At 39.7% G+C, this 27,769-nt stretch overlaps 2 protein-coding genes and 1 non-coding gene across 5 annotated transcripts in view; 1 reads left to right on the top strand and 2 right to left on the bottom strand.

Annotated features, from left to right (window-relative positions):
- Window positions 1–21,752, top strand: ECI2 (enoyl-CoA delta isomerase 2). Of its 2 annotated transcripts, none has more exons than XM_066376936.1 (10): window positions 1–108; window positions 1,407–1,569; window positions 4,859–4,957; window positions 5,179–5,364; window positions 7,499–7,568; window positions 11,004–11,106; window positions 11,855–11,975; window positions 17,046–17,135; window positions 18,779–18,922; window positions 20,173–21,752. In XM_066376936.1, the coding sequence occupies exons 1-10, from the start codon at window positions 53–55 to the stop codon at window positions 20,326–20,328; spliced, it is 1,188 nt and encodes a 395-aa protein (XP_066233033.1). In that variant the 5' UTR covers window positions 1–52; the 3' UTR covers window positions 20,329–21,752. The 2 variants fall into 2 exon arrangements, with proteins under 2 accessions (XP_066233033.1, XP_066233034.1); XM_066376937.1 differs by lacking the exon at window positions 1–108 and adding an exon at window positions 125–365.
- On the bottom strand, window positions 6,806–6,881 carry TRNAM-CAU (transfer RNA methionine (anticodon CAU)). The gene has a single exon. It is a non-coding gene; the product is annotated as a tRNA-Met (tRNA).
- Window positions 20,822–27,769, bottom strand: part of LOC136400380 (testis expressed protein 56-like) — a 28,589-nt gene continuing 21,641 nt past the window's right edge. For both annotated transcript variants that reach the window (XM_066376938.1, XM_066376939.1), the window contains exon 4: window positions 20,822–23,594. In XM_066376938.1, the coding sequence (XP_066233035.1) occupies window positions 23,348–23,594 (247 nt within the window). In that variant the 3' untranslated portion in view covers window positions 20,822–23,347. The remainder of the gene's footprint in view (window positions 23,595–27,769) is intronic.

The following is a 27,769-nucleotide window of genomic DNA, read 5'->3' as shown; positions in this document are numbered from 1 at the left end:
GCCTCAAGCCCCACCCCCGCCTGCCGAGTTCCGCCACAACCTAGGAATCACTATGGCTGGAGTGGCCGGGAGGCTGGCTCGCCGTTGGTGTCAGAACCAAGCCCAGAGGTAAGTGGTAGGCCTAAGGTCGCCTTGGGACGCCGTCCGCGGGAGCCGCCTTCTCTGTTTCTTGTGTCCGTTGCATCAGGGTTATACTTTTACGGTGTTCCAAGGACAGAGTGGCATCGAGTGCCCTGCTGAAACGCGCTCCATACTACGCGGTCGGGAGGGACGCATCCGGAGCCTCAAGCTGCGGGTCTCCCTCCGCGTGTCACCCGGGCCGCACGCCGCCACTCTGGCTGCTTCTAGGTTGCAGACGTACTTAGGTAAAACATCCAAGCACGCATTGCTTCTTTGCCGTACGCTATAGAAACGTAAAGCCGTTATCATCAGTGTGGGCTTAAACTGTAATGCTAAATGGTGGCATATAAACTCCAATGTAGAAACCAGAAACGAATCTATCCGTAGGGAACAAAAAAAACAATTCAAATATTTAGTATATTGAAGACAAATTTTATTAAATTGCATAGTAATAGTTCAAAACTTGAACATAGATTTAATCATACTATTTGAAATATTTGTAACTATTTTAATCACCTTTGATGTCATTAATTTTATTCAAGATCATCATTATGAATATATACTTTTTGCTTGTGGCCTCAATATTGTGCACTGAATTTTCCTCTTCCCTCTGCTAACTGTGTGCTTAAAATCTTTACTTACCTGGCTGTGCTTGCTATTTCTGCTCCTGGCTGGCAATCATCGTATGGTTAGGAGTAAGTCTTTGTCAGCTCAGCTGCCCTTCAATCAGTGAGTGCAAATTTCTGGGCCTTAGGACACAAGCTAAATACTTTCTGTGCGCTTTACCCACCCCTCCCTCCTTGTTCTCAGTTTTCTGCTCTCTTCTATCTTGTATGCCTTTCATTACCTTCTTGCCTTTGGCAAAATTTACATGGCCATTTGGGCTCAAGCATACCTCATTTTTTTGCACGTGATTGCACTTCACAGGTACTGCATCTTATTAAGATTGAAGGCAAGACTCTCCACCAGCAAAAAGATTACAACTTGCTCTATTGCTAAACTCACTTTATTGTAGTGTTGGAACCAAATCTGCAGTATCTCTGAGGAATGCCTGTGTTTAAGTTGCTACAAATAATGTGCTGTGTATAGCAGGTTCCTTTACCTTTATTTTTATATTACTATAGTTGGCTTCTGTAATGATTTTTTATCTTAGGAATCGTTTTGGAAACCACTAACCATTTGCAGCCAGTTTGCTGGAGCATGTATAGGGAAAATATTTATAGAGAAACGTAGCATTTTAATATGTGAGTTTGGGTACAATTAGAAATCAGTCTGCCTGTTTGCAGTCCTCTGCAGGTCATTAGTTTCCCATCACTTCAGGTGCACGTGAATGGAACAGCAATGAGAGCCAGTCAGGAAGACTTTAAAAATGCAATGAATCAGGTAAAACTGTTGAAGAAGGATCCAGGAAATGAAGTGAAGCTCAAACTCTATGCACTGTATAAGCAGGTAAATGCCTAAGGTCTGATATAATTTAGAGACATTTTGAGCAGATGGCTCCTCAAATAGATATGCTATATGTGTTACTGAAGTTCACTTTTAATACTTTCAGGGTTTTTCTTTCTTTCCTTTAAAGAGTGTGTTAACCTAAAGATAAAATGCAAAAGTGAAAGGCAACAAGTATTTATTTGTGATCACAGAATTGCAATTCAGGATACAGATTCAGGCAGACATTCCCACTGTGTGCAATTACAAGGTGAAGGCAGGGGGGTTTTAGGAGAAAAGGAAGGGAAATGATTACATGGATAGAGAAAAGAAATGTCTATTGGTGTTGACAAGCTGAGTTCAGAAAGCGTGTCCACATTGACTTTCTTGTGGTCAGGATGTCTACTTTCATATAGTAGTGTACAAATAATTGGTTTGGCCCCGTCCAAGGTTATTTTGCCAGATCAAATATTCCAAAGGTTCAAGGACCAAGGTGTGCAAGCAGTTTTCTCTGGAAATGGCTGATTTGGCTCTCTTAAAGTAGCTCCACTTACATCAGCTTCTCACAGGGATATATATGTGTTTCTGTATTATACTTTCAAACCCTATTAAGGCAAAAAACAACCCCTCATGATCACTCCACAGTAAAAAAGACTTGTAGGATATAACAACCCAATGTGCAACAACCAAAAGCCGTGAAAAAGTTGTATGAAGAGAATTGGGGGAATTTGAATACGAACTAAGTACTAGGTGATACCTAGGAACTGTTGTCAATAAGTTTCATGGTTATATAAGAAAATGTTGATTGTTTTAGGAATGCATATGAAGAATGTAGGAGTGAAATATATGGTGTTTGGGATTCACTAAAATAAAGCAAAAAAGAAAGAAAAGGATGAAGGAAGCAAGTCTGCCAAAAATGATATTTGTTGAATTTGGGTGATGAGTATTAGGGATTCATTATAATATTTTTCAGTACGTTTGAAAAATTTTTTAACAGAATTTTAAAATGTAAGGTTTTAAGTTGCAAAGTCTAAACACTATTCTTGGAAGTTAGCCTTTCTGTGCTCCTGTATATTACTGTTTTTCTTCCTGTGATTGACAGGAACCTCTCCTGTTGTCATATGGGGTGAATAAGAAAGAATTTAACCCTTTGAGTAGTGAGTTTTTTTCATTCTCGCTGACCTCCAGGAGTGAGGGTTTTTTTCAAAAAATGAAATTAGTTCCAATTCCAGTTTTATTAACTTAAAATCGTTTGTTTGATAACCAATTTATGAAAACAAGAACATACATTTGTCTTTTTTTAATGTTGCCTTACACATTTTAAAATAAATCAGTTGTACTCTGGATGGTCAGGAGTCACGAGGACATACATGAACGTTCATTCGTACTACTATAAGGGTTAACTTTGCCCCAAAAGAGATCTGGCCTTTACCTTTGACTTCTGGGCAGGATTGCCTTAGGTTACCTACCAGGGGTACCCAAACTTTTTACACAAGGGGCCAGTTCACTATCCCTCAGACCGTTGGAGGGCTGCCACATACAGTGCTCCTCTCATTGACCACCAATGAAAGAAGTGCCCCTTTCGGAAGTGCAGCAGGGGCCGGATAAATGGCCTCAGGGGGCCGCATGGGCCTAGTTTGGGGGCACTTGATAAACCCTTGAAACGTCATGCCTGATAGGAGTGTCTGTTTACCTGCACAGGCTAACAGTATGATTTAAAGGGGACTTGGCCACACGATATAACTGTGATTTAGAGGGGCTGCAGTTACATATTCAGTCTTAACAGAGCTTCAAACAAAAACTCTGAACAATGAGGCATCAGTGAACTTGCCTGGTGGTGATAGCCCATGTGTGCTGTCACACATCAGCTCTGGGAGAGATGCCCTGTCCGGATTCCACAGTGGGGGTGAAAGGTGTACTTCCCCAGACTTCACCCTTCCCTTTATCTCTTCCCTTGCTGATGTTAATCTGTGTTCTCTCCTAGCAGTAAACTGTAATCGTGAGTAGAACAGCTTTCAATGAGTTCTGGAGTCATTCTAGCAGATCACTAAACCTGAGGGTGATACCAGGCGCCCCCCAACCTTGTACTTGGCATTAGAAGTAGGGAAAGTCTGGTGGATCGCGTTGCCTCTAATTTCTCAGGTGGCTAGCTAGCTCTTGCAGAGTCACTTTTGTCTCTTTGTCTTTGGAAAGTCTAAGCTTTGTGTACAGCCTTTGTTTTTCAAAGCTCTTTTAGCTAATTATATTACAAAATTTAAAAATATTATATGGTTTTTAGTAACATTTTAAGTTGCTATTCCTGAAAACTAGATAATTCAGATATTTTATTCATCTGAAAATACTCACTCCACCTCTTAAAAGTCTAGTTGCTTTTGGCTTCCAAGGCCCTGGCTCAGTTTCCTAAGGACCAGTGCTCTGACAACACACCCTGCTCCCTCATCTACAACTTTGTTGCTCAGGTTACCAGAAATCTACCACTGAATTAGTGGTAGTTTTTGGACTTTTGAATGGGCTTTCAGAATATACTGTAGGTTTCTAAATGTTTGTTGGTTGATGACCTTTGAAGATTGTTTGCTTGAATACTTTAATTGTATGTGAAAATGTGATCGTCAACTTAAAACTAATGAACTATTAGAATCTTTGAAAAGTGCTTTCTCACTACCTTTCTCTTGCAATTATTTTCAAATGTAGACAGTTATAACTTATTTTAGGAACTCCTAGCCAATGGCCCATTTTGTCTCTGCAGTCTTTTTTCTGTTTGTCCATTTTTATTTATTTATTTATTTATTTTTTACAGAGACAGAGAGTGAGTCAGAGAGAGGGATAGACAGGGACAGACAGACAGGAATGGAGAGAGATGAGAAGCATCAATCATTAGTTTTTCATTGCGCATTGCAACACTTTAGCTGTTCATTGATTGCTCTCTCATATGTGCCTTGACCATGGGCCTCCAGCAGACTGAGCCACCCCTTGCTGGAGCCAGTGACATTGGGTTCAAGCTGGTGGGCTCTTGCTCAAACCAGATGAGCCAACGCTCAAGCTGGCGACCTTGGGGTCTCGAAACCTGGGTCCTCTGCATCCCTGTCCAATGCTCTATCCACCGCGCCACCGCCTGGTCAGGCTCTGTTTGTCCATTTTTAGCAACAGCATCAAAGAGAAGGCAAGAAAAGTTCAGATCAGTTTGTGTACTCTGCGGAAGTATTTGGGAGGGAAGGCACATTCATCCTAGTTGTGCATTTCATGTATTTTAAGATGTAGGTCTCCAATTTGCATGGATATTTGACTAATAATTGCCCTCTTCACCTTTTCACAGGCCACTGAAGGACCTTGTAATGTTCCCAAACCAGGTGTGTTCGACTTCATTAATAAGGCCAAATGGGATGCATGGAATGCCCTTGGCAGTCTGCCCAAGGTAAATTTATTTGTTACTTTTATTTTACTTGCAGTACTCCTAAAGGAAGTTGAGTGTTTTCCATTATTAATCCATTATATATAGTTTGCACCTTCAATGTCTTCATGTAATTCTAGTGAACCAGAACCTCTGTTCTTCCTCTTTTGCAAGGTGTTATTTGTTAACCCAGTAAGTTTCTCAAAATGTTGACACTGGGCTTCCATTGTTTGTAATCTCTTTAGGAAACTGCCCGGCAGGACTATGTGGATTTGGTGTCCAGTTTGAGTTCTTCATCTGAGTCCTCTAGCCAACTGAATCCTGGAGCAGAGGGGGAACAAAAATATGAAACCCTGGTGGTGACCTCTGAAGATGGCATCACAAAGATCGTGTTGAACCGGCCCACCAAAAAGAATGCAATCAACACTCAGGTGACATTACCTTCCCTAGGAGTTCTTTCTCCCATTATTTTCTTTCTCTGTTAGTTACACTAAAAAATAAACCACTATAATGTTTCAGCATCATAACTATTTTTGTGAGATCTCATTTGATTTGTGCAGAGAGATTAGTTATTACAGCTACTTCTTCATACAGCAGGGCTAGTCCTTCATTATTTAGAATCTGTGAGCTTCAGGTAGATTTTCCCTGCTCAAAAGGAACTACAGCTGTCCCGATAATGGGAGCACTGATTAATATAAATGAAACATACATTAATATAAGAGAATGTGCATAGAGGTTTTCTAAGGTATATAAACCGTCCTCCCAGGCCCTGGCCGGTTGGCTCAGTGGTAGAGCGTTGGCCTGGCGTGCAGGAGTCCCAGGTTGGATTCCCGGCCAGCGCCCATCTGCTTCTCCACCCCTCCCACTCTCCTTCCTCTCCCGCAGCCAAGGCTCCATTGGAGCAAAGTTGGCCCGGGCGCTGAGGGTGGCTCTGTGGTCTCTGCCTCAGGCACTGGGATGGCTCTGGTTGCAACAGAGCAACGCCCCAGATGGGCAGAGCATCGCCCCCTGGTGGGCATGCTGGGTGGATCCTGGTCGGGCGCATGCGGGAGTCTGTCTGACTACCTCCCCGTTTCCAACTTCAGAAAAATACAAAAAAATAACCGTCCCCCCAGAAGTATCTTCATGCCACTTTCACTTGGAAATAAGTACAGTTCCATCTGCATGGAGCTGTATTTTGTATGAGTAGAGGGAGAAAGGAGAAAAGGACTTCATCTTAAATAGGTCATAACCCACCTCTGCTTGAAATTTGCTATTTGACGAAAGCAACTTTAGTCTTGGAATCTGGCATTGAACAAGCATAAAAATAAACACTTGAAAAAAAATTATGGGAGTTAACTGGATGCTTCATGCTGAACTGGGAGTCAAATTGGGAATGTTCTAACCCCTTTCATTGGGTTTATACATCATCGTCGAAAGAGCATACATACTAACAAATATCCTAAATAAGAGTTTCATGAAGCTGGATATGTGCTGTTCATTAATAAAACATTTGATTCTCAAAACTGTTTTTCCTTTTATCCTGACTTATTTCTATATTGTCATGGTTATAATAACAATACTAGCTACTCTTTTTTCTTTTTCTTTTGTATATTTCTGAAGTTGGAAACGGGGAGGCAGTCAGACAGACTCCCGCATGCGCTTGACCGGGATCCACCCGGCACGCCCACCAGGGGGTGATGCTTTGCCCTTCTGGGGCGTCGCTCTGTTGCAACCAGAGCCATTCTAGCACCTGTGGCAGAGGCTGCAGAGCCATCCCCAGTGCCTGGGCCAACTTTGCTCCAATGGAGCCTTGGCTGCGGTAGGGGAAGAGAGAGACAGAGAGGAAGGAGAGGGGGAGGGGTGGAGAAGCAGATGGGTGCTTCTCCTGTGTGCCCTGGCCGGGAATCCAACCCGGGACTCCTGCACATGAGGCCGACGCTCTACCACTGAGCCAACTGGCCAGGGCCCTTTTTTTTTTTTTTTTTTTTTTGTGAGGACAGACAGGAAGGGAGAGAGATGAGAAGCATCAATTCTTCATTGCAGTACATTAGTTGTTTATTGATTGCTTTCTCATATGTGCCTTGACCAGGGGCTACAGTAGAGCGAATGACCCCTTGCTCAAGCCATCGACCTGGGGTGCAAGCCAGTGACCTTGGGCTTCAAGCCAGCAGCCATGGGTCATGTCTGTGATCCCACGCTCAGGCCAGTGACCCTACGCTCAAGCTGTTGAGCTTGTGCTCAAGCCAGCAACCTCAGGGTTTCAAACTTGCATCCCAGGTTAGATAGAGCTCTTCCCTCTATTCCAAAAGCTCAAGGATTGTGTCTTATTTGTTTACTTTTGGACAAAAAAGTGGATATATCCTCCAGCATTTACTATAGCACTTGGTACGTAATACAAGTAATTATAAAAGGAATAGAATTCCTTTAAGTGTATTGGGCTGGCTTTTTAATTATTTAAATACAACTAACATAAATGTTTGATACTTTGCAGGAAGTAGGCTTGCATACTAACGTTTGGGGAATCCACTGAGTGATGGCTATCATATTCAGGGTTCCTTTTCTCACCTCTCCCCTTTCATATAGATGTATCAGGAAATCATTCTTGCACTTAAAGCTGCAAGCAAGGATGACTCAACCATAATTGTTATGACAGGTAAGACATTTTCTCAGATTTCCTTTTTTTTAAGAGAAAATCAAAGTTTAATACAAGTACATGGGGAATTCACATACACATGATAAACCCATGAAAATGCCCAGGACAGTGAGGCAACATGGAGTATATAAGACATTTTGGACAAAGGTAAAAAGGGGGTAATGTGGTATTAGATTTCAGAAGAGCAATTTACAAGTAGTTGAGGAAGAGCAGAACCTTTCTTAGATTTTTAAATTAAATTTCTATTTGGAGGATTTTCTACTAGATAAGAAATTCAGCATATAAGCTCTAAAATCTTTTCTAGTACTAAGATACTCTAATTCTCAAATATAGGAATAATTTAGTAGACCCAAAATTGATACCTATATAAAGTAGATACCCAATTGGTAATAAAAGTATTATTGGTACTAAAATTGGGTTAACAAAGAGAAAAGTCCTATGCAAGAGAGAGAATTTTTGTAGCATTACTTAGGAAATGTGAAACATTCTAAATATGTTGCCATAATAGAATAATAAAACAAATTATAGAACATCCACTAGACTGGATATTGTATAAGCATTAAAAAGTATAATTGTAAAGACCAACAATATAGAAAATGTTTAAGATATAGTAAAATATATTAAAAATGATATCAGTCTGTGATTATAACTGGAAAATCTGACGGATGCCCATGGACCTGGACTGAGGAGAACATGGAAAATGAAAGTTGGTGGATTTGGAAGGGGCACCATGCATAGTGGGGACTCAGATTGACATGAAGTTAAATAGCTTCACCCCTTACTACCTGTGGGTGACCTCTGCTTCTGAATGGAGAAGGCAGTGTTTTACCAACCCCAATGAATGGTTGCAATGATGACATGAGATAATGCAGGTAAGGGGCATGGCACACCAGCAGACACTTGTTAGAAGTAGCTGTTACTGTTCATGGCATGGCAGAGCAGGAGTTATTTTATTTATTTTTCGTTAAAATTTATAAAATAAATGTTATGTAGAGATACCAAGTAGCTTTTAGTAAAAAAAATAGAGGAAAAGAGTGAGAAATCTAATAGCTGATTCTAGGGGATGAGTCAAAGGGAAGAGTTGAAGATAACCCTCATATTTCATGGGTATGCCCAGGTAATTTAGGAGAATGGAGATAAGAAAAACGGTAGTCTAGCAGTGGTATTGGTTTGATATAGGAGAAGAATGTTTTGATACAGGAAAAGAATGTATATTTTTAAAATTAACTTCTTAAATAAAAGTGTAATAAAGGCACATGGTTTAAAAAACAAACAAACAATGAATGTGAAGGGTACATAACTAAGTCTCATTCTTCTTGGAATCCCAATCCTGCTCCCTAGAAAAATTCTATTTCCCTTGATACCTTCCAGAAGGTGTCTATGTATGTACAAACATGTATGCGTTTCCCTTCACTTTTTTAAAACAAAACAGGGAAGAAAGCATAGTTTCAAATAATAATCTATCCCCTCAATTAAAACTGTTTAGTGGCAATGAGGCAATTCAATGGAGAAAGAAAAATCTTTTAATGAACAGTGCCAGAGCAACTAAATCTCCATATGGGGAAAATGGACTTCTTACACCCTACCCAAAAATTAAAAGTTATCTAAGCATAAAACTCAGAAACATAAAACTTCTAGGACAAAACTAGATCTCTGTGACTTTGGGGTAGGCAGAGATTTTTTAGACAGGACAGAAAAAGCACTAACCATGAAAGAAACAATTTACAAATTAGACTATCAAAATTTAAAATGTCTGCTTAGCAAAAGACAATAGTAAGAAGATGAATATAAAGCCACAAGCTGGAGAAGAAATATTTGCTATATATAAATCTGATTAAGCACTAATACTCAGAATCTGTAAAGAATTCCTACGAATTAATAAGATGAACCACCAGATTTAAAAATTGGATAGACTTGGACACTTCATAAAAGATGTGAAAAGGTGCTCAATATGATTAATCATCAAAGAAATGCAAATTAAAACTACAATGAAGGATGTCACTCTCTAGAATGGCTAAAATCCAAAAAAAAAAACCCCCAGATAATACTAAATGTTGGTAATGATGTGGAGCAACTTGAATCCTTAGACATTTCTGATAAGAGAACACTTTGGAGTATTCATTGGCAACCTATTACAGAATTACACATCAGCTTGGTGACACAGCAATCCACACCTGTGCAGTTACTCAAGATAATTTAAGGATATGTTTATAAAAAACAACTTGTACAAGAACAATGTTGGTAGCCTTCTTCACAGTAGCCAAAAACTGAAAACAACAAAATGTCCATCAATGGGTGGGTAGATGACCAAGTCAGCTATTTATACAGGGAATGCTACTCAGCCATAAAAAGGAACGGATATCTGACGCACAAGAACATGGTGAATCTTTAAAACATGGTTGAGTAAAAGAAGGCAGACACAAAAAAGTACATATTGTATAATTCCATCTAGATCAGTGGTTCTCAACCTGTGGGTCGCGACCCCAGCGGGGTCGCCTAAAGCCATCGGAAAATACATAATGCATATCAGGTATTTACATTCCGAATCATAACTAGCAAAATTACAGTTATGAAGTAGCCACCAAAATTATTTTTTGGTTTGGGGTCACCGCAACATGAGGAACTGTATTGCGGGGTCACGGCATTAGAAAGGTTGAGAACCACAGATCTAGATAAAGTTCTGAAGTGGACAAAACTATGGTGATTGAAGCCAGAGACCCTTGGGACAGGGTTGGGTGGCACTGTGTCAGGAAAGGAGCTTAAGAGAACTTTTTCTTGGATGATAGAAATGTTCTATATCTTGTTTCGGATTGTGATCACACAGGTATTTACAAGCTGTCAGAAATCATTGAACTGAGTCTTTGAAACTGATCATTTTATTATATGTAAATTATACTTTAAAACAAATAAAAAGAAAACACCTTCAGTGGCTCTTCAAATGAGCAGATCTACAAAGCCTCATGTGCTATGTATGTCCTGCCTATACTCATCCTACTCCAGCTTCTTCACTCTGGCTTTTTCTGGTCTGGCACAAAAGCAGTTCTTTGAACCCTTCATGAACACTGAGGTTACCCCTCCACAGAGCCTTAGCATGTGCTGTTCCCTGTCCATGAATATTCTTCCCACCACTTTTCTTCCTGCTAACCTTGCCTGTCCTTCAGATCTCAGTTACGTTGTTCCTTCCTTAGTCTAAGTCCCTCCTGTAAGCTCCCAGATTAGACCAAGCCTGTATCATCATCATGTACCTCTTCTTTGTATTATAGTTGCATTGCTTACACTTACAATGTTTTAAAATTAGTGTTCATTGTATTTACTAATCTGTAAATTAGGGCTAGAACCAGAGCTGGCTCAGTAGTGTGTTTCTGGTGCTTGGCATAGTAGATACTCAATAATTATAGAATGAATAAATGATGAGGTTTTTGGTTTTGTTTACAGGAAATGGTGACTATTACTGCAGTGGGAATGATCTGACTAACTTCACTGATATTCCCCCTGGTGGAGTGGAGGAGAAAGCTAAAGTTGGTGCTATGATGTTGAGGTAAGAGTGCCATTTGTCTCATCCCAGAGAGCTCATTTGTATCCGTCAAAGTGGTATTTAGCTGAGTAAAATTAAAATAAACACTTCTTGTGTCAGCACAATAGTGACTTTAAACAGGCATATTTCTCCAAACTGTCTATCAATAGGTAGGCATTCATTCCATCACTTTAATTTCTGTTTCCTGTTCATCCTGCTATTCTCTGTGATATTTGATTGGAAAGTGTAAAAGTAAACTATAGCAAATAAAGTAAATAAAATTCTCTCATATTGAGGCAGAGGAATTTGGCAAATTGTCATCTAGCCAGAGGGTTACATGCCTTCCATGTTTGCTGGTAATAGATTTTGAAGTAGTCTCAGAAAACACAGAGGATGTGAGGCTTCTCTCTTCTTATCTTGCTTATCCCTGCTGAGTCTCTAACCCCCTGAGAGCTGTAATATTGCAACATATACTCAGTCAGCCATCCTAATCTCTAAACCTACACCTGGTTTACTGTTCTGACCTAACTGGCCAGAATACAAGATTTGAACCAAGGTCAAATTATAGGGCTTACTCTGAGTTTCCATCAGGTGTCATTCAGATGGGTTTCCTGGATGAATCTGGTGCGGCAGCACAGGGAGACACCGTGGGTGACATGGGAACACCAGGCTGGCCAGCAGTTTGTTACTTCAGAGACCTGCTATCTTGCCTATATTTTGGTGGGGCTATCTTAGAACATTTTAACATGATTTTATATTTCTGTTTCCATAGGGATTTTGTAGGCAGTTTTATCGATTTTCCTAAGCCTCTGATTGCAGTGGTAAATGGTCCGGCTGTGGGCATCTCCGTCACCACCCTCGGGCTATTTGATGCTGTGTATGCCTCCGACAGGGTAAGTTCACTCCCAGAAATGTATGAAGAAAGCGAGTAAAAATGAGATCCTTTGAATTCTCCTGTATTGTTGCTAGTAGTAAACAGATTACATATAGTTTGTGGTTGAATGGACTAAATTTCAACTTTTCCCAAAGAATTAATCTAATTTGACTCATTTTATTTTGAATTTTTAAGGTGAATTTTTCTAAACACCATTATTGTGAACATTGTCTGAACTCTGTTGGCTCTATATTTTAATCAAATTACACAACAGTGATTCAATTTTCATATTACTATAAAACAGTCCAAGGACCTTGAAAGCTTGGGGGGAAGAAGGGGGAGTAACATCTTTGCAGGTTATGCAAGTGGATTATTTGATACTATTTTTGTTTAAGTAAACGAATTCTAGAATTTAGAATTTTAGAATACAAAGGTGGTTTTTAAGCAGTATCTGCTCTTCACTCCCTCCTTTGCAGATAAGAAAACAGAAGCTAAGTTACTTGCCCAAGACACAGTTCAGTCTTGTGTTCACCATTGAATTGTATAGATTTTAATTTCTACTCTTACTTTGGTAGCAATATATGTCACAGTAGAAAATAAAGTTTTGAAAAGTACAGGCCCTGGCCAGTTGGCTCAGTGGTAGTGTCAGCCCAGCGGATGGATGTCCTAGGTTCAATTCCTAGCCAGGGCACACAGGAGAAGTGCCCAGCTGCTTCTCCACCCCTCCCCTTCTCCTTTCTCTCTATCACTCTCCTCCTCTCCCGCAGCCAAGGCTCCACTAGAGCAAAGTTGGCCCGGGTGCTGAGGACGGCTCCGGTTGCAACAGAGCAGTGCCCCAGATGGGCAGAGCATTGCCCCCTAGTGGGCATGCTGGGTGGATCCTGGTCAGGCTTATGCAGGAGTCTGTCTCTCTGCCTCCCCACTTCTCACTTCAGAAAAAAAAGAAGGAAGTACAAAGAAAAAAGTTAAAAGTCATTTATCTTACCATTCAGAAATAACTAGTGCTTATATTTGAGTTATTTAACTTAGGAATTTAACCAGATTCTGACTGCTAGAACCCTTGACTCTTTATAATTTTTGTCATTAAAAGGAAAGATCTGATGAACGTTTATCTTAAAACTTTTACCCTAGAGCTTCTACTGTGAAACTAATAACCACTTCCAGGGTTATCTGATTTCTAGAGTGATGCTTGCTTATGTGATGGTAAGATTTGCTGATATACAACCTGGTAGAAAACTTGTTTTTACCACTGATGAGATTCCTAGTTGTGTTTGGAGATATTTTCCCCAGTAAGAGACAGCACTGTATAATAGGTTCCTTAACTCTTTGATTTATCTTTTATTGGACTCCATTTAACCAGATTGGGCATGTTGGCAGATCTAATGCTCATTAATAATTTTCCATGATGGGGACAAATGAAATTCTAGGAGTTATACTCCCTAACCTTTGTAGGTGGAAGTTGTCTATAGTCTTTGGTCAGGTTCTTTGTGTTAAATGAACAGTTATTGACCTGCTTTGAATAAGAGTGGCATGAGGAGTTCCTGGCCTGAGTTTGGGGTTCTCATTTTTCATTTCTAAGGACAGATATCATATTTTAATCTTGTTTTGATTAAAATGACTACCATATACATTATCCTTTTAAAGATTTCTAGGACTTAAGTTTTATGATATAAATTGGAATTGAAATTAGAGAACATATATAAATATAAATTTAATATATAATTTATATTAAATATAAATATAAACATGTTTTTTAATGCTCAGAGATTTGGTCCAAAGTAAATTTTTTTTTTTGTGACAGAGACAGAGAGAGGGACAGATAGGGACAGATAGACAGGAAGGGACAGGGATAAGAAGCATCAATTCTTTGTTGTAGCACCTTAATTGTTCATTGATTGCTTTCTCATATGTGCCTTGGCCAGGGGCTACACAGACTGAGTGACCCCTTGCTCAAGCCAGTGACCTTGGGCCCAAACTGGTGAGCCTGGCTCAAACCAGATGAGTTCAAGCTGGCGACCTTGGGGTTTTGAACCTGGGTCCTCTGCGTCCTTGTCCGACATTCTATCTACTGCGCCACTGCCTGGTTAGGCCTAAAGTAAAATATTTAACAAATGACTATAAGAGTTCACCCAACTGAATTAAAACAGGTTTTAATTGTAAATTAAGTAAAGTCACAGAAGAAAGAATAAGTAGAGAGGAATTCTTTTTATAGAATTTATCATTATTAGCTTTATGAATAAATAACATTAAATGTGGGTTAACATTTAATCCATATAATCAAATTATTCTTTTTTATTTATTTATTTTTATTAAGTGAGTGGCAGGGAGGCAGAGACAGACTCCTGCATGTGCCCTGACCAGGATCCACCCACCAAGCCCCCAACCATGCTCCTCCTGTCTGGGGTGCTGCTCCTCTGTTGCTCAGCAACTAAGCTATTTTAGTGCCTAAGACAAGGCCATGGAGCCACCCTCAGCACCTAGCGCTAACTTTGCTGAAACTGTTCGAGCCATGGCCGTGGGAGGGGAAGATAGAGAGAGAAAGAAGAAGGAGGGGTAGAGAAGGTTGCTTCTAATGTGTGCCCTGACCAGGAGTCAAACTCAGAACTTCTACGCACCAGGCCAGTGCTACGCCAGGTCGATGCTCTACTGCTGAGCCAACTGGCCAGGATCCAAATTATTCTTTATTGTAAATAATAGTTAATTCCTATTAGTTTCTGTGTCAGCGAATGGTACATTTTCTCTTGAGTTAATAAAAAGGTTGAAATCATAAGAACAATAAATGTTTGAGTACTCACTATGTACTAGATACTCTGTTGATGCACATTGAAATATTCACTTAATGAACACAGCAGTCCTGTGAGATAGGTGCTCATCCCCATTTCATAGGAAACTATGGCACAAGTTGGTTAAGAAACTCCCAGAGCCACTAAGCAGTCTGAAACCAGAGCATCAGACTAAGCCCTTAACTACATCTACTGCTCCATTAATACAGATAAGCTAAAGGCTTAGTTATAATAATGTTTATAAATAAGTTAAGTACTGCCTATTGTCAACTTTGTATGTACCTGTTTGTGGCCCCTTAGTTCTGGTTGTTGGTTGGTTAGTTGGTTTTAGTTTTCCACTATGTTCTTTAGGCTGTGACTTCTTACTGTATTGTCCTGAATAAACTTCTTTTGTGGGAGAGGGGAGAAAAGATACGGAGAAAAGACATGAATAACTTTTTACTTTATATTTTTATTATTTTGATTGATATGCTGCATACATTACATGTTTACATCTTTAACAATATTCATTAAAATAAAAACACCATATCTAATTATGGGAAATGAAGTGTAAATATTCTGTTTACATATTGTCAATATTTATCAAGAAACAAATATTTCTGTAATATAAAACAACTAAAAATAAATATATCATATTTTAAATTACCAATAGTGAAATAGTTTCTAGTAATGTAAAGCCAATCAGAAAACCTCTGAGGCAAAATTTAGATCAGAAAACCTAAATTAGCCAATCAGAAAACCTCTGAGGCAAATGACAGATTGAGGAGTTTTTTAGCTCATATAATGAAGGCTAATCTCTATATATTTTAAATACATCTAAAAACTGATAGGTCAACAGCCTAATACAAAAATGGGAAATAGACATAAATAGCTCATAGAAAAGAAAGTATAAATATGGTTCTTAAAAACATATGAGAGCCCTGGCCGGTTGGCTCAGTGGTAGAGCATCGGCCTGGTGTGCAGGAGTCCCGGGTTCAATTCCCGGCCAGGGCACACAGGAGAAGCGCCCATCTGCTTCTCCACCCCTCCCTCTCTCCTTTTTCTCTGTCTTTCTCTTCCCCTACCGCAGCCAAGGCTCCATTGGAGCAAAAGTTGGCCCGGGCGCTGAGGATGGCTCTGTGGCTTCTGCCTTAGGCACTAGAATGGCTCTGGTTGCAACAGATCAACGCCCCAGATGGGCAGAGCATCGCCCCCTGGTGGGCGTGCTGGGTGGATCCCGGTTGGGCGCATGCGGGAGTCTGTCTGGCTGTCTCCCCGTTTCCAGCTTCAGAAAAATACAAAAAAAAAAAAAAAAAAAAAAAAAAAAAAAATGAGAGAAAGACCCCATTGAGAAAATTACTTGTAACCAGAATATATAAATAATTCAATAATAAAAAGATAAACAATCTAACTTAAAAAGAGTGGGCAAAGTACTTTTAAGAGTTACTTTCCAAAGAAGGTATATAAAGGACTAAAAAGTACATGAAAAGATGCACAACACTATTAATCATTAGAGAAATGTAAATTGAAGCCATATCAATATACCACAACATACCTATTAGGATGGTTAAAGTTAAAAAGACTGGTAATAACAAGGTTTAGCTAGGCTGTGCGTCTGGAACTCATACAGTTCTGGTGGTAATGTTAAATGCTACAGCACTCTGGAAAACAGTTTAGCAGCTTCTTCCATAGTTAAACCATACATTTACCACACAACCAAGCAGTTCCACTCCTAGGTATTTATGAGAATTGAAAGCATGTTCCTGCAGAGACCTATACACAAATGTTCATAACAACCTTATTTATAATAGCCAAAATACTAAAAATAACACCAGTGGTTCTACCCAATGAAAGGATAAACAAATTATGACACACACATAGAATGGACTACTTGAGATAACAAGGTACAAACTTGTAATACATACAACAGCACAGTGACTCTCAGAAGCCTTACACTAAGGACAGAAGCCTACAAAAGGACAAAGGGCTATGCAGTGTATGATTCCATATATATAACTTTCTAGAAAAGTCAAAATTTTAGAGACAGGAAACAGATAGGAAGTTGTTTGGGGCTGAGGCATGGATGACTGCAGAAACTTTTGGGGGTGAGGGAAATATTCTGTATCTTGATTACAGTGGTGACTACGTAACTATACATTTGTTAAAACTCATCAAATTGCATTCATTAAGAGAGTCAATTTTGTGTGTATATGATACCACAATAATTCAATTAAAAAAGGTTTCTTAAGTATTATGAGGATATAGATAACGATTATTTTAAATCACACACAAAATTTATTTTCTATTTAATTTTCTTCTCCAAATAGGCAACATTTCATACTCCTTTTAGTCACCTAGGCCAAAGTCCAGAAGGATGCTCCTCTTATACTTTCCCGAAGATAATGGGCACGGCTAAGGTAACATTTGGAAATCTTAAAAATAAATGAATGACTCATCTCTGTTCCAAAAGTAATCCCTCTTCTTTTTCTCAGTAATACAGACAAAAGAGAAGCAAATTATCTGTCCCTCAACTCTTAAGAGTTTTAACCCTTTGAGTAATACAAACGTTCATGTACATCGCGTGCCTCCTGACCATCCAGTGATCGATTTATTTTAAAAATGTGTAAGGCAACATTAAAAAAAGCCAAATATATGTTTTTCTTGTTTCCATAAATTGGTTATCAAACATAATTTTAAGTTAATAAAACTGTAACTATTTCATTTTTTGAAAAAAACTCACTCCCGGGGGTCAGCAAGCATGAAAAAAACTCACTACTCAAAGGACTAAATATAGACCCACCAGATTATGGGAAATGTCTGGTTTGGGAGAAAATGAAAAACTCTCTGTAGCTCCCCAGATCTGGGAAATTGGTCTTTCAGCAGGTGGCTCAGTGCCAGCTGCAGTGAGATGGCATGTGGCCTCATCCTCCACAGTGGGCGGCATTCTTCAGGTGAAGGACCGGAGCTGTGCCATCCTCTGTGGGTCTGCCAGGCTGGTCCCTCCCTTTAAATTCTTCATGGATGAGCATCATCCACTGAAAGTGATACGATGACATCTTTACTTTGACAATCATGTGAAGCACAAGCAGACGTGAGCCCCGTGGGGGTTTGCCCCTTCCAGTAATAAGAGCCCTTCTCATCAGTCGGTGTGACCAGGGTAATAAGGCTCCTAGAGGAGTTAAGTGGCTGCTTAGATCTGTCACTGAGTTTCATGGACACATAATTGCCCATGTGTCATGGCTCCAAAGGAATCGTGACAAGACCAGTGAGGCGAATAGGGAAAGGCTTAGCGGACATTCTTCAGAATCTGAAAGGGGAGTAGAAATTGAGCTATTTTCATTGCTATTAGGGTTTTGTCATAAATACATATTTTTAAAATCTATTCTGTTACATACCCTGGGTTGTTAAAAAAGTATTTTAACTGAAATGTTGGGCAGAACTAACCCTAAGGTTTAGAGCATTTGGCTGTGATAAATAGTCTTACTTTTCTGGAAAAGAAATTGCAAGTGTAGAGGATATAACTTAGTGACCTCAGTTTAGTCAGAAACTGAGTATTAGTCTTATTCATTTTCCTTCAGTCAAGTCTAACTAATTTGAGTGTCTATGCAGGTAAAAGAACACCATCAAGAGCTTGACCACTGGGTAGAATTTCCAGGGAAGGAAATTTTGAAAGATAAAGTTTCTGAAGGTTGATTGACATTTCCTATGTCCAAGATTTTTTTTAAATAGTATTTTATAAGACAGAAAATCCTAGTATCCATGGGCTATAAAGTCAGCATCTGCTTCAGGTCATTTCTGCCCCAGGCTTGGGGCATCTCTGCCTCTTGCCTCTGACACACACACACAGCAGTAGCCCTACAGACCTGCTGCAGAGCCAAGATGGTCTCAGGACATAGTTTGCAAACCATTGTCTATTGAGGTCATCCGTTTCTTCCTTGGAGAGATACTATCAACCTCAAAAGACCATAAGTAAAATTTCTTATGTCTACTGAAAGCAATTCTGAAGTTAACTGAGCCTTGTTTCAATAGGTTAATTTCTTTGCCTTGCTTTTTATTTCAGGCAACAGAGATGCTTGTTTTTGGAAAGAAGTTAACAGCAAGAGAAGCATGTGCTCAAGGACTTGTTACTGAAGTTTTTCCTGATAGTACTTTTCAGAAAGAAATTTGGACGAGGCTGAAAGCATATTCAAAGTTACCTCCAAACGTTAGTATTCTTTTTTTTTTTTTTAATTATATGAACCATGGAATTGATTTATTTACCTTACGAGAATAAGCATTCATAAAAACAAGACATATCTTGGTTGGTTTTATGTATATCTGAATTTTTTTTTTTAATTCAGTGAGAGGTGGGGAGGCAGAGCAGACTCCTGCAACCCTGACTGGGATACACCCAGCAAGCCCACTAAAGGGCAATGCTCTGGCCATCTGGGGCTGTTGCTCAGTTGCTCAGCAACCAAGCTCTTCTTAGCACCTGAGGCAGAAGCCATGGAGCCATCTCAGTGCCTGGGGCCAACTCACTGTATATGAGCCATGGCTGCAGGAGGGGAAGAAAGACAGAGAACCAAGAGAGGGAAGGGTGGAAAAACAGATGGGTGCTTCTCCTGTGTGCCCTGACCAGGAATCGAACCCAGGACATCCACTCACTGGGCCAGTGCTCTACCCCTGAACCAACTGGCCAGGGCATAAGTACATCTGTATTTAAGATTAAAAATAACCATAATAATGTTAGCAATACTGATTTTTATAAAACCTCTCAAATAAGCATTCTATTTCGATGATATGAAAGCAGAGGGGCAATTCTTCGGGGGGATAATTTTGAGGAGAATGATAAGCACTATTTGCTGAATACTTTTAGTCTTCAGGTGAGAAACCAGAGAAGGTAGGTTGACTTAGGAGATTCTTCATGTAGCACTTTTGTTTTCATATGTGATAGCTAATGACTGCTTGCTCTTCCATTTTTGCTACTCAAAATGCAGTTCTGGAACCAGAAGTTTTAGTATCTCTTTGAGGTGAAATGTATGCACTTTAAAGTTTGAGAAGCACTGTCTTGTATTACATATTTCTTTTTGACAGAATCACAGAGAGGGATAGATAGGGACAGATAGATAGGAAGGGAGAGAGATGAGAAGCATCAGTTCTTCATTGCAACACCTTAGTTGTTCATTGATTGCTTTCTCACATATGCCTTGACCAAGAGGCTATAGCAGAGTGAGTGACCCCTTGCTCAAACCAGTAACCATGGGGTCACGTCTATGATCCCACTCTCAAGCCAGCAACCTCGGGGTTTCGAACCTGGGTCCTCCACGTCCCAGACCAACACTCTATCCACTGCCACCACCTGGTCAGGCCTATATCTTAATGAACAGTAGAGAAACAAGAACCAAAATTTTGGAATAATCCCACTCTGTTAGAATACCTCTTACCCATATTGTTGGTTTTTGGGGTTTTTTTTAGGCCATGAGAATTTCAAAACAAATCATCAGAAATATGGAAAAAGAAAAGCTACATGCCATTAATGCTGAAGAGTGTAGTGTCCTCCAGGGAAGATGGCTGTCAGACGAATGCATAAATGCAGTCATGGACTTCTTATCCAAAAAAGCAAAACTGTGATGACGACTACAGCAAAGTTAAGCATTTCAGAGGGAGGGATGTGCCGTGATTTCTGACTTGCAATACTTGAATTAACTTCACTGTGCTTTTTTTCAGTGATAAATATCATTTACAAGGGGTATATTTCACTAGAGCCCTGATGTTTTACATAATTTGTTTTTTAAGCTTTAAGAATGTACATGAGCCTGACCAGGTGGTGACGCAGTGGATAGAGCGTCGGACTGGAATGCGGAAGACCGAGGTTCGAGACCCCGAGGTGGCCAGCTTGAGCGAGGGCTCATCTGGTTTGAGCAAAAGCTCACCAGCTTGAGTCCAAGGTCGCTGGCTTGAACAAGGGGTTACTTGGTCTGCTGAAGGCCTATGGTCAAGGCACGTATGAGAAAGCAATAAATGAACAATTAAGGTGTTGCAATGCGCAACCAAAAACTAATGATTGATGCTTCTCATCTCTCTCTGTTCCTGTCTGTCTGTCCCTCTCTCTATCTCTGTTAAAAAAAAAAAAAAAAAAAAAAAAGGAATGTACATGGGTTTGATATTCAATTCCTGACTTTGGTGGGAGCCCCATGTGGGGCTGCACTCCCTCAATCGCAGGTGGCCACCAGGCCTCCTCCATGTGGGGGTGCTCAGCCTTGGTTGCTGCTCCTACCCTGCCCAGGAGCCCATTGATCAAACAAAATTTGATGACACTTTACTAGTGGCTCTCAACCAGGGTTGCCGTCACCTAATGGTGTTGAAGAGCACTGAGGCATATTTTTGGTTGTCATGGTGACTGGGGGTGTATTTAGTGCCCAGTGCCAAAAAGAGCAACATCTTGCGTGCCAGGGACAGTCTCACTCAGTAAAAAATTTCATCCAAAACACCCACCATGTTATCCTTTCATTGTGAAACTTATTAAATCTGGCAGTTTTAAGTTCCACTTCTTATTCCCCAAACAAAATGATCCAAGACTCAAAAACACTGGTACGTAAAGACACATGCAGCCCCATTGTTCACAGTGGCCAAGACATGGAAACAACCAAAAAGCCCTTCAATAGATGATTGGATAAAGAAGATGTGGTACATATATAGTATGGAATACTACTCAGCCATAAGAAATGATGACATCGGATCATTTACAACAACATGTTTGGACCTTGATAACATTATACTAAATGAAATAAGTAAATCAGAAAAAGCTAAGAACTATATGATGCCATACATGGGTGGGACATAAAAATGAGACTCAGAGACATGGACAAGAGTGTGGTGGTTGGGGGGGGCACAAAGAAAACCATATAGAAGGTGACGGAAAACAGTTTGACTTTGGGTGGTGGGTATGCAACATAATCAAATGTCAGAATAACCTGGAGATATTTTCTCTAAACCTATGTACCCTGATTGATCAGTATCACCCCATTAAAATTAATAAAAAATTTTTAAAAAAAGATGCATTTTCAGAATTACCACTACTACACAATCTGAACTTTATAGGTTTGTGGCATTTCTCTTAAATCCGCACTGTGGAAACGGCTTCTTCCCCCATAAGAATGCTGGTGGAAACTTTGTGAAGCAACTATAATTACTCTCCTGCTAAACTGATGCCACAATAAAAAGAAAATCTTTGAGGTAGCTACAATTCTGCACAGCAGCCACATTAATTCAAAAAGTGCCTTTTTCCTGACAATCTTGTTTTTAGCAAAGTCACAAGTTAGAATTTTATCTAAAGACCAAATGGGAAGAGTTTGGAGGCACAGAGCATGTTTGTCTTGGCTACTCTGGAACTGTGCAGAGCTGTTTTGTAGCCAGTGGTTTTTAGCATGCAGTAGATTTGTTACACTTGAATACCAGCTGAGGGATTCAAAGGACCCCACAAATACCAAGGAATTGGGGGCTGGGAGGTGGGAGAGATCCAAAATGACTTCTGTAGCCCTATGATATAGATCAGTGGTTTTCAATCTTTTACACTTGGGGACCCATGAAAATAGAATTATTTCAGGGACCACTAAGGCAGAAATCACCTGAACATAAGTGAATTCGACTAAGATCATTGGGTCTATAATGTTCATACATCAGGATGGTAATGCTTTTGTGGACTGTGCCATGAAATTTCTGTGGAATGGCAGTTGAAAAACACTGATATAGATAGACTCCACTGGCGTGGTATTTTGTGAAAGATCATATTAAAATTTACTCGGAGTTAAACATTGATAACTTTAAAAAAATAGGCTAGACATTTTGTGGCCTTTTGAAATTAGCAGTCTCACCATACCTCATATATAATAGAGCATAATTCTTCCATTGTCAGGTATGGTACCTTTTGTTGCTTTTGAGTAAGACTGTTTTCCTGCTTAGAATTTAGCCATTGCCAGAAAGAAGAATCTGTCCTGTTCTTTTGACTATAGCATAGCCTAACAGCTCTAGATACAGCATTTCTGTAATGAAAAATGCTTGTCTACCAGGAAATCTGGAGGGCTTGCTATCTTTCCGCGACTCTAGCATGCAGCCTGCACTCTTGCCTCTGAAGCTCTTTCGAGCATGTGATCATTTACTTCAAACTAAAATTTTGAGCACCTACATTAATTATTTTACTTCACGTGCAGAATAATTTTTAATGTCATAAAATATACTGAAATTCTGTTGCACTATTTTAACATTTGTGAACTAAACAGAAAATAATGTTCTTTGAATGTGAGCTTTACATAGATGGCATTCTCACAACTGTTAACAAAATTTTCCTTTCTCAACTATTCTATTGCAGTGCTATTCTGAGCAAATCCTATATAAAAATCTTACATAACGTTGTATGGAAGGTTAAATTTTACTCTTGCATGGTAAGACTACTCAGTTATTGGCTTCACCGTTGGAATTTGGTATTGCAACACAGTCCACACTGTATTCAGAAATCCAAGCTGGTGTCATACATCACATTTAGGTGTGATCTTTGCTTTGTGTTCCTTTGTTTTTTGTTTTTTCTGTTCCTTTGTTTTAAGACTACATTTCACCATAAACATTTTGACAGTAAAAAAAAATTACATAGGTTCTATTTGATAACAGGGAGTCTTACATCTTCCAACATGAATCCTTGTTGCCAGGAACAATGCAACATTGTGCCAGGAGTCCTGCTTTGAAAAGCATTCACAGCCTTACAAGCTGAAGTCATGTTCTCAAACACCATGATAGCAGTCTGCCGTCCACAAAGGTTGACTGACTTAATTGGCCCAAACACGGACAGCCTCTGGATTATTGACTGAAGGTCTTCATTGGGCTGCATATTCTTTTTTACCCATCTAGCAAGGGAACAAATGGAAGAAATATTATTACCAGTAAATAAATAAGAACCTTAGTTTTTATTTTTTTCCTGTAATTTTTTATTATTAAGTGAGAGGTGGGGAGGCAGAGAGAGACTCCCGCCTGTACCCCAACCAGGATCCACCCGGCAAGCCTTCTACCTGGGCGATGCTCTGCCCATCTGGGGCTACTGCTCCGTTGTTTGGTAACCGAGCTATTCCAGCACCTTAGATGAAACCATGGAACCATCCTCAGTGCCCAGGGCTAACTTTGCTAAAACAATTCGAGCCATGGCTGTGGGAGGGGAAGGAGGAGAGAGTGCGAAGGAAGAGGTGAAGGGGTGGAGAAGTAGATAGTTGCTTCTCCTGGTGTACCCTGACCAGGAATTGAACCTGGGATTTCCACATGCCAGGCCAATGCTCTACTGCTGAGCCAACCAGCCAGGGCCATCCAGTAATTTAATAAAAAGGCATAAAAGGAAAATTAGGTTATTTCACTGTAAGCAGTGTTCTGTATCAGTATTTGTTTATTAGGGGGCAAAAGTAAGTTTACAGTTGTGAGTATGCACAAGTTTATTCTTGTATTATTTATTAACTATTGCTTTATTTTCCATAGGAGCAATTGTAAACCTACTTTTGCCCCACCCTGTATCGTCTTTATTCTTATTTAACTCGGATTTTATAAAAGGCATACCTGCAAGTTACCTAACTGTCCTTGAGATGCTGTTTTGATTACTGCCATAATATATCAATTGAAAAGAATGAGGGTACGATTCCAGTGGCTACAAAATTGGCACAAAATATCTTGCTCTTCTAAATACCCTTTTTCCTTTTTAACCTTCAAGCATCAGCATCCAGGTAACCAGCCCAACAAACCTATAACTTTTTAGTTCTTAATTTTTTTTATTCCAGTAATCCTAATCCAAAATGTTTACATTTTGAGAACATACATGAATAGTAGTAACTATTCATGTTTATTGAGCACTTATAGTGCATAATGCCCATAATCACATTGTATTCTCAAAAAAACAATGCTAAAAATTAAAACTGAGGTAGGTACTGTTGCAGCCACCATTTTACAAGTAGGGATGCAGAGGCATAGAGATTTAAGTAGCTTTTCTAGGGTCAAACACCCAGGAAATGTTGCAGAGTTCCAGTTCCACTATGGCCACAATGACTGATTATCCCTCCCACTAGATTCAACTAAAATCTCTTAAGAAAAATATAGAAAAAAGTTGAGGATGCAGACATTGAAAGTAGATGGATTGTGTTGGGGCATCAGTATGGACAAGCATCAGCTCAGGGAAGAATCAGACTGTGGGGAGTAAGGAAAATCTTTCTGAGATCTCTTTCCTGCATATGTGACCTGTTCCAAAAGCAAACCTCCATTGTGGAGTAGTACAATAGTGGCCATGATATGGCTGGCTAAATAAAATTGAGGTTAAGTAAAATATCCTAAGAAAGATCCCTTAGGGGCAAAAGAGTGAGAGTGAGTAGAAACTCCCAGAGCAGAGAAAGAGACATTCCCCTAATTCTGTGTGGGAGCCCACAGAAGCATCAGGTTTCTGAGTGGGGCAGACTCAAACCAACATATCAAAAGCTTTCAGAACTAAATGATTTTAACCACCACCCACACAAGATCAAGAGAGAGCTTGTAGTCTGGCCCTAACTAGGTTGGAAACAAAAACATCAACACTATCCAGATAATTTCAACAGGACACTGGCCATACAACATAATATTTATAATGTCCACGACAAAATCCAAAGTTATTTGACGTGCAGAAGACCATAATAATGTGGACACTCTCAAGTGACAAAAAGGCTGATACGACCTAAATGTTGGAATTATCACATGAAGGCTTTAAAGCAATTCTTAAAAGTGTGCTCCACATACAGAAAAATATACTGAAAGAAAGAGATGTAAGCATCATGGCAGAGTGAGAAGACTCCTTTGTATCTCCCCTTACATTTATAGTGAGTAGGACATCTACAATCTAACAAAGACTCATCTCAACACAAACACACCTGAGAGATCCACAGATAAGTACATTTGCAGGTGGGTGTATTGGAATGTGTAGGGGAGGCAGAATAAAGATGGTGTCCACAGAGGTAGTTTGGCAACTGCTGCATAGCAGTGTAGTCAGTGTGTGGCTCTCACAATGCAGCCCACACATTATGGCCCAGTGGAGGGTAAGAGGGACAGAAGCAACATCAGTACCTAAGAAGCCACCCCCCCCCCCACCATTATGAGAAAGCACAGTAGCAGCACTGGGGAGGAACCGAACACAGAGGCAGTGAGAGCCATTTGTAACAAGTACGCAGTGCTGCAGGCTTGTGAGCCTGGCTCTCCCCTCCCTCACCACCCACCATGGATGTGGTGTCCTGAGACCAAACTAACCTGGACACAGTGGGGAAATCCACCACCCCATCACCCAGTAGTCAATTTTCACAACAAAAGCAACATTTCTCTCATCAAGACCCTGAAAGCATAAGTAACAGAGATAAAAGAAAACAAGAATTTGCACTATCGTATTATCTACTGGAAAACAAAAGAAAATCTATATCAACCGGCTGAATTGTTAGGATCAAAACAGTAACTAAACAAGAGCTCAGTACTTCAAATGTGCTAGCAGAGGAATAATACATCAAAAAATAAGGTAACCCAGGAAGAAAATGACAAGTCTCCAGAAACCAAACTCAAAGAAAGTCATTAAAAACTGTGGTTTAAATGACAGAGATTTCAAGATAGCAATTTGAGGAAACTCAATGAGATACAAAATAAACTCAAAAAGGCAATTCAATGAACTCTGGAAGAAAATTAATGAACCAAAGGAAGACTTTACCAAAGAGATTGAAACTATAAAAAATTACCAAATTCTGGAGCTGAAGAATGCAGTAGATGAGATAAAGAATGCATTAATGCCTGACCTGTGGTGGCAGTGGATCAAGCGTTGACCTGGAACATTGAGGTCGCTGGTTCAAAACCCTAAGCTTGCCTGGTCAAGGCACAAATGGGAGTTGATGCTTCCTGCTCCTCCCGCCTTCTCTCTCTCTCTTTTCTAAAATGAATAAATATAAATAATTTTTTTAAAAACCCAACAAGGGGTTAATATACAAAATATATATAAAAAACTCATACAACTCAACACCAAACAATCCAATTAAAAAATGGGCAAAGGAACCAAACAGACCTCTCCAAGAGGACACACAAACAGCCAACAGATATGAAAAGATGTTCGATTTCACTAGCTATTAGGGAAATGCAAATAAAAACTACAATGAGTTACTAACTCACACCTGTTAGAATGGCAATTATCAACAAGACAAGTAATAAATGTTGGAGAGGTTGTAGAGAAAAAGAAACCCTCATTCACTGCTGGTGGGAATGTAAACTGGTACAGCCATTATAGAAAACAATATAGTAGTTCCTCAAAATATTAAGAACAGAGTTGCCATATGACCCATCAATTCATCTTGGTTATCTACCCAAAATCTCAAAAACATTTATTCACGGAGATATATGCAACCCTGTGTTCATTGCAGCATTATTTGTGGTGGCCAAGACATGGAGACAACCAAAATGTCCTTCAAGAGAGGATTGGCTAAAGAAGATATGGTACATGTATACACTGGAATATTCAGCCAAAAGACAAGATGAAATACTGTCATTTATGACAACATGGATGGACTAAGTGAAATAAGTCAGAAAAATCTAAGAACCATATGATTTCACTCATATGTGGGATATAAAACTGAAACTCAGACAATGGTATGTTAGCTATCAGAGGGGAAGGGATTGAAGATAGTAAAGCATAAAGAGAGCCAAGTATATAGTGACAAATGATTTGACTTTGGGTGGTGGGCACGCAATGCAATACACAGATCATGTATCATAGAAATGTGCACTTTAAACTTACATGACCTTACTGACCATATTACCCCAATAAATTTAATTTTAAAAAGTAAAATATCACATTAAAGATAATAGGAAATTTTTGGCATTTTTTCCCCATCGGCCCAACCACTCCCCTGCGTGGTGTGTTTGAAAGGAGTTAGCCTAATTAGTAGCTCCCTCCCTTGGGGTAGAACTTGTTTGTAAGATTCTGGCCTGTCCATGAGATACTTGAGGGATTGGTTGCTATCTTGCCTGACTCAATGCTCAGATGGGAAGCATT

The sequence above is a fragment of the Saccopteryx leptura genome, chromosome 3 (genome assembly GCF_036850995.1).
Source record: "Saccopteryx leptura isolate mSacLep1 chromosome 3, mSacLep1_pri_phased_curated, whole genome shotgun sequence".
Lineage (NCBI taxonomy): Eukaryota > Metazoa > Chordata > Mammalia > Chiroptera > Emballonuridae > Saccopteryx > Saccopteryx leptura.
Note: the sequence above shows the minus strand (reverse complement) of the source record. Positions and strands in the feature narration are given on the sequence as shown.

Bases quoted from the DNA above. Each gene is read 5' to 3' on its own strand.
- ECI2 (XM_066376936.1), top strand. From the start codon at position 53: ATGGCTGGAGTGGCCGGGAGGCTGGCTCGCCGTTGGTGTCAGAACCAA. The intron at 1,570-4,858 runs GTAAATGCCTAA...ACCTTTTCACAG, and splicing joins TCTATGCACTGTATAAGCAG to GCCACTGAAGGACCTTGTAA. The intron at 5,365-7,498 runs GTGACATTACCT...CCTTTCATATAG, and splicing joins AGAATGCAATCAACACTCAG to ATGTATCAGGAAATCATTCT.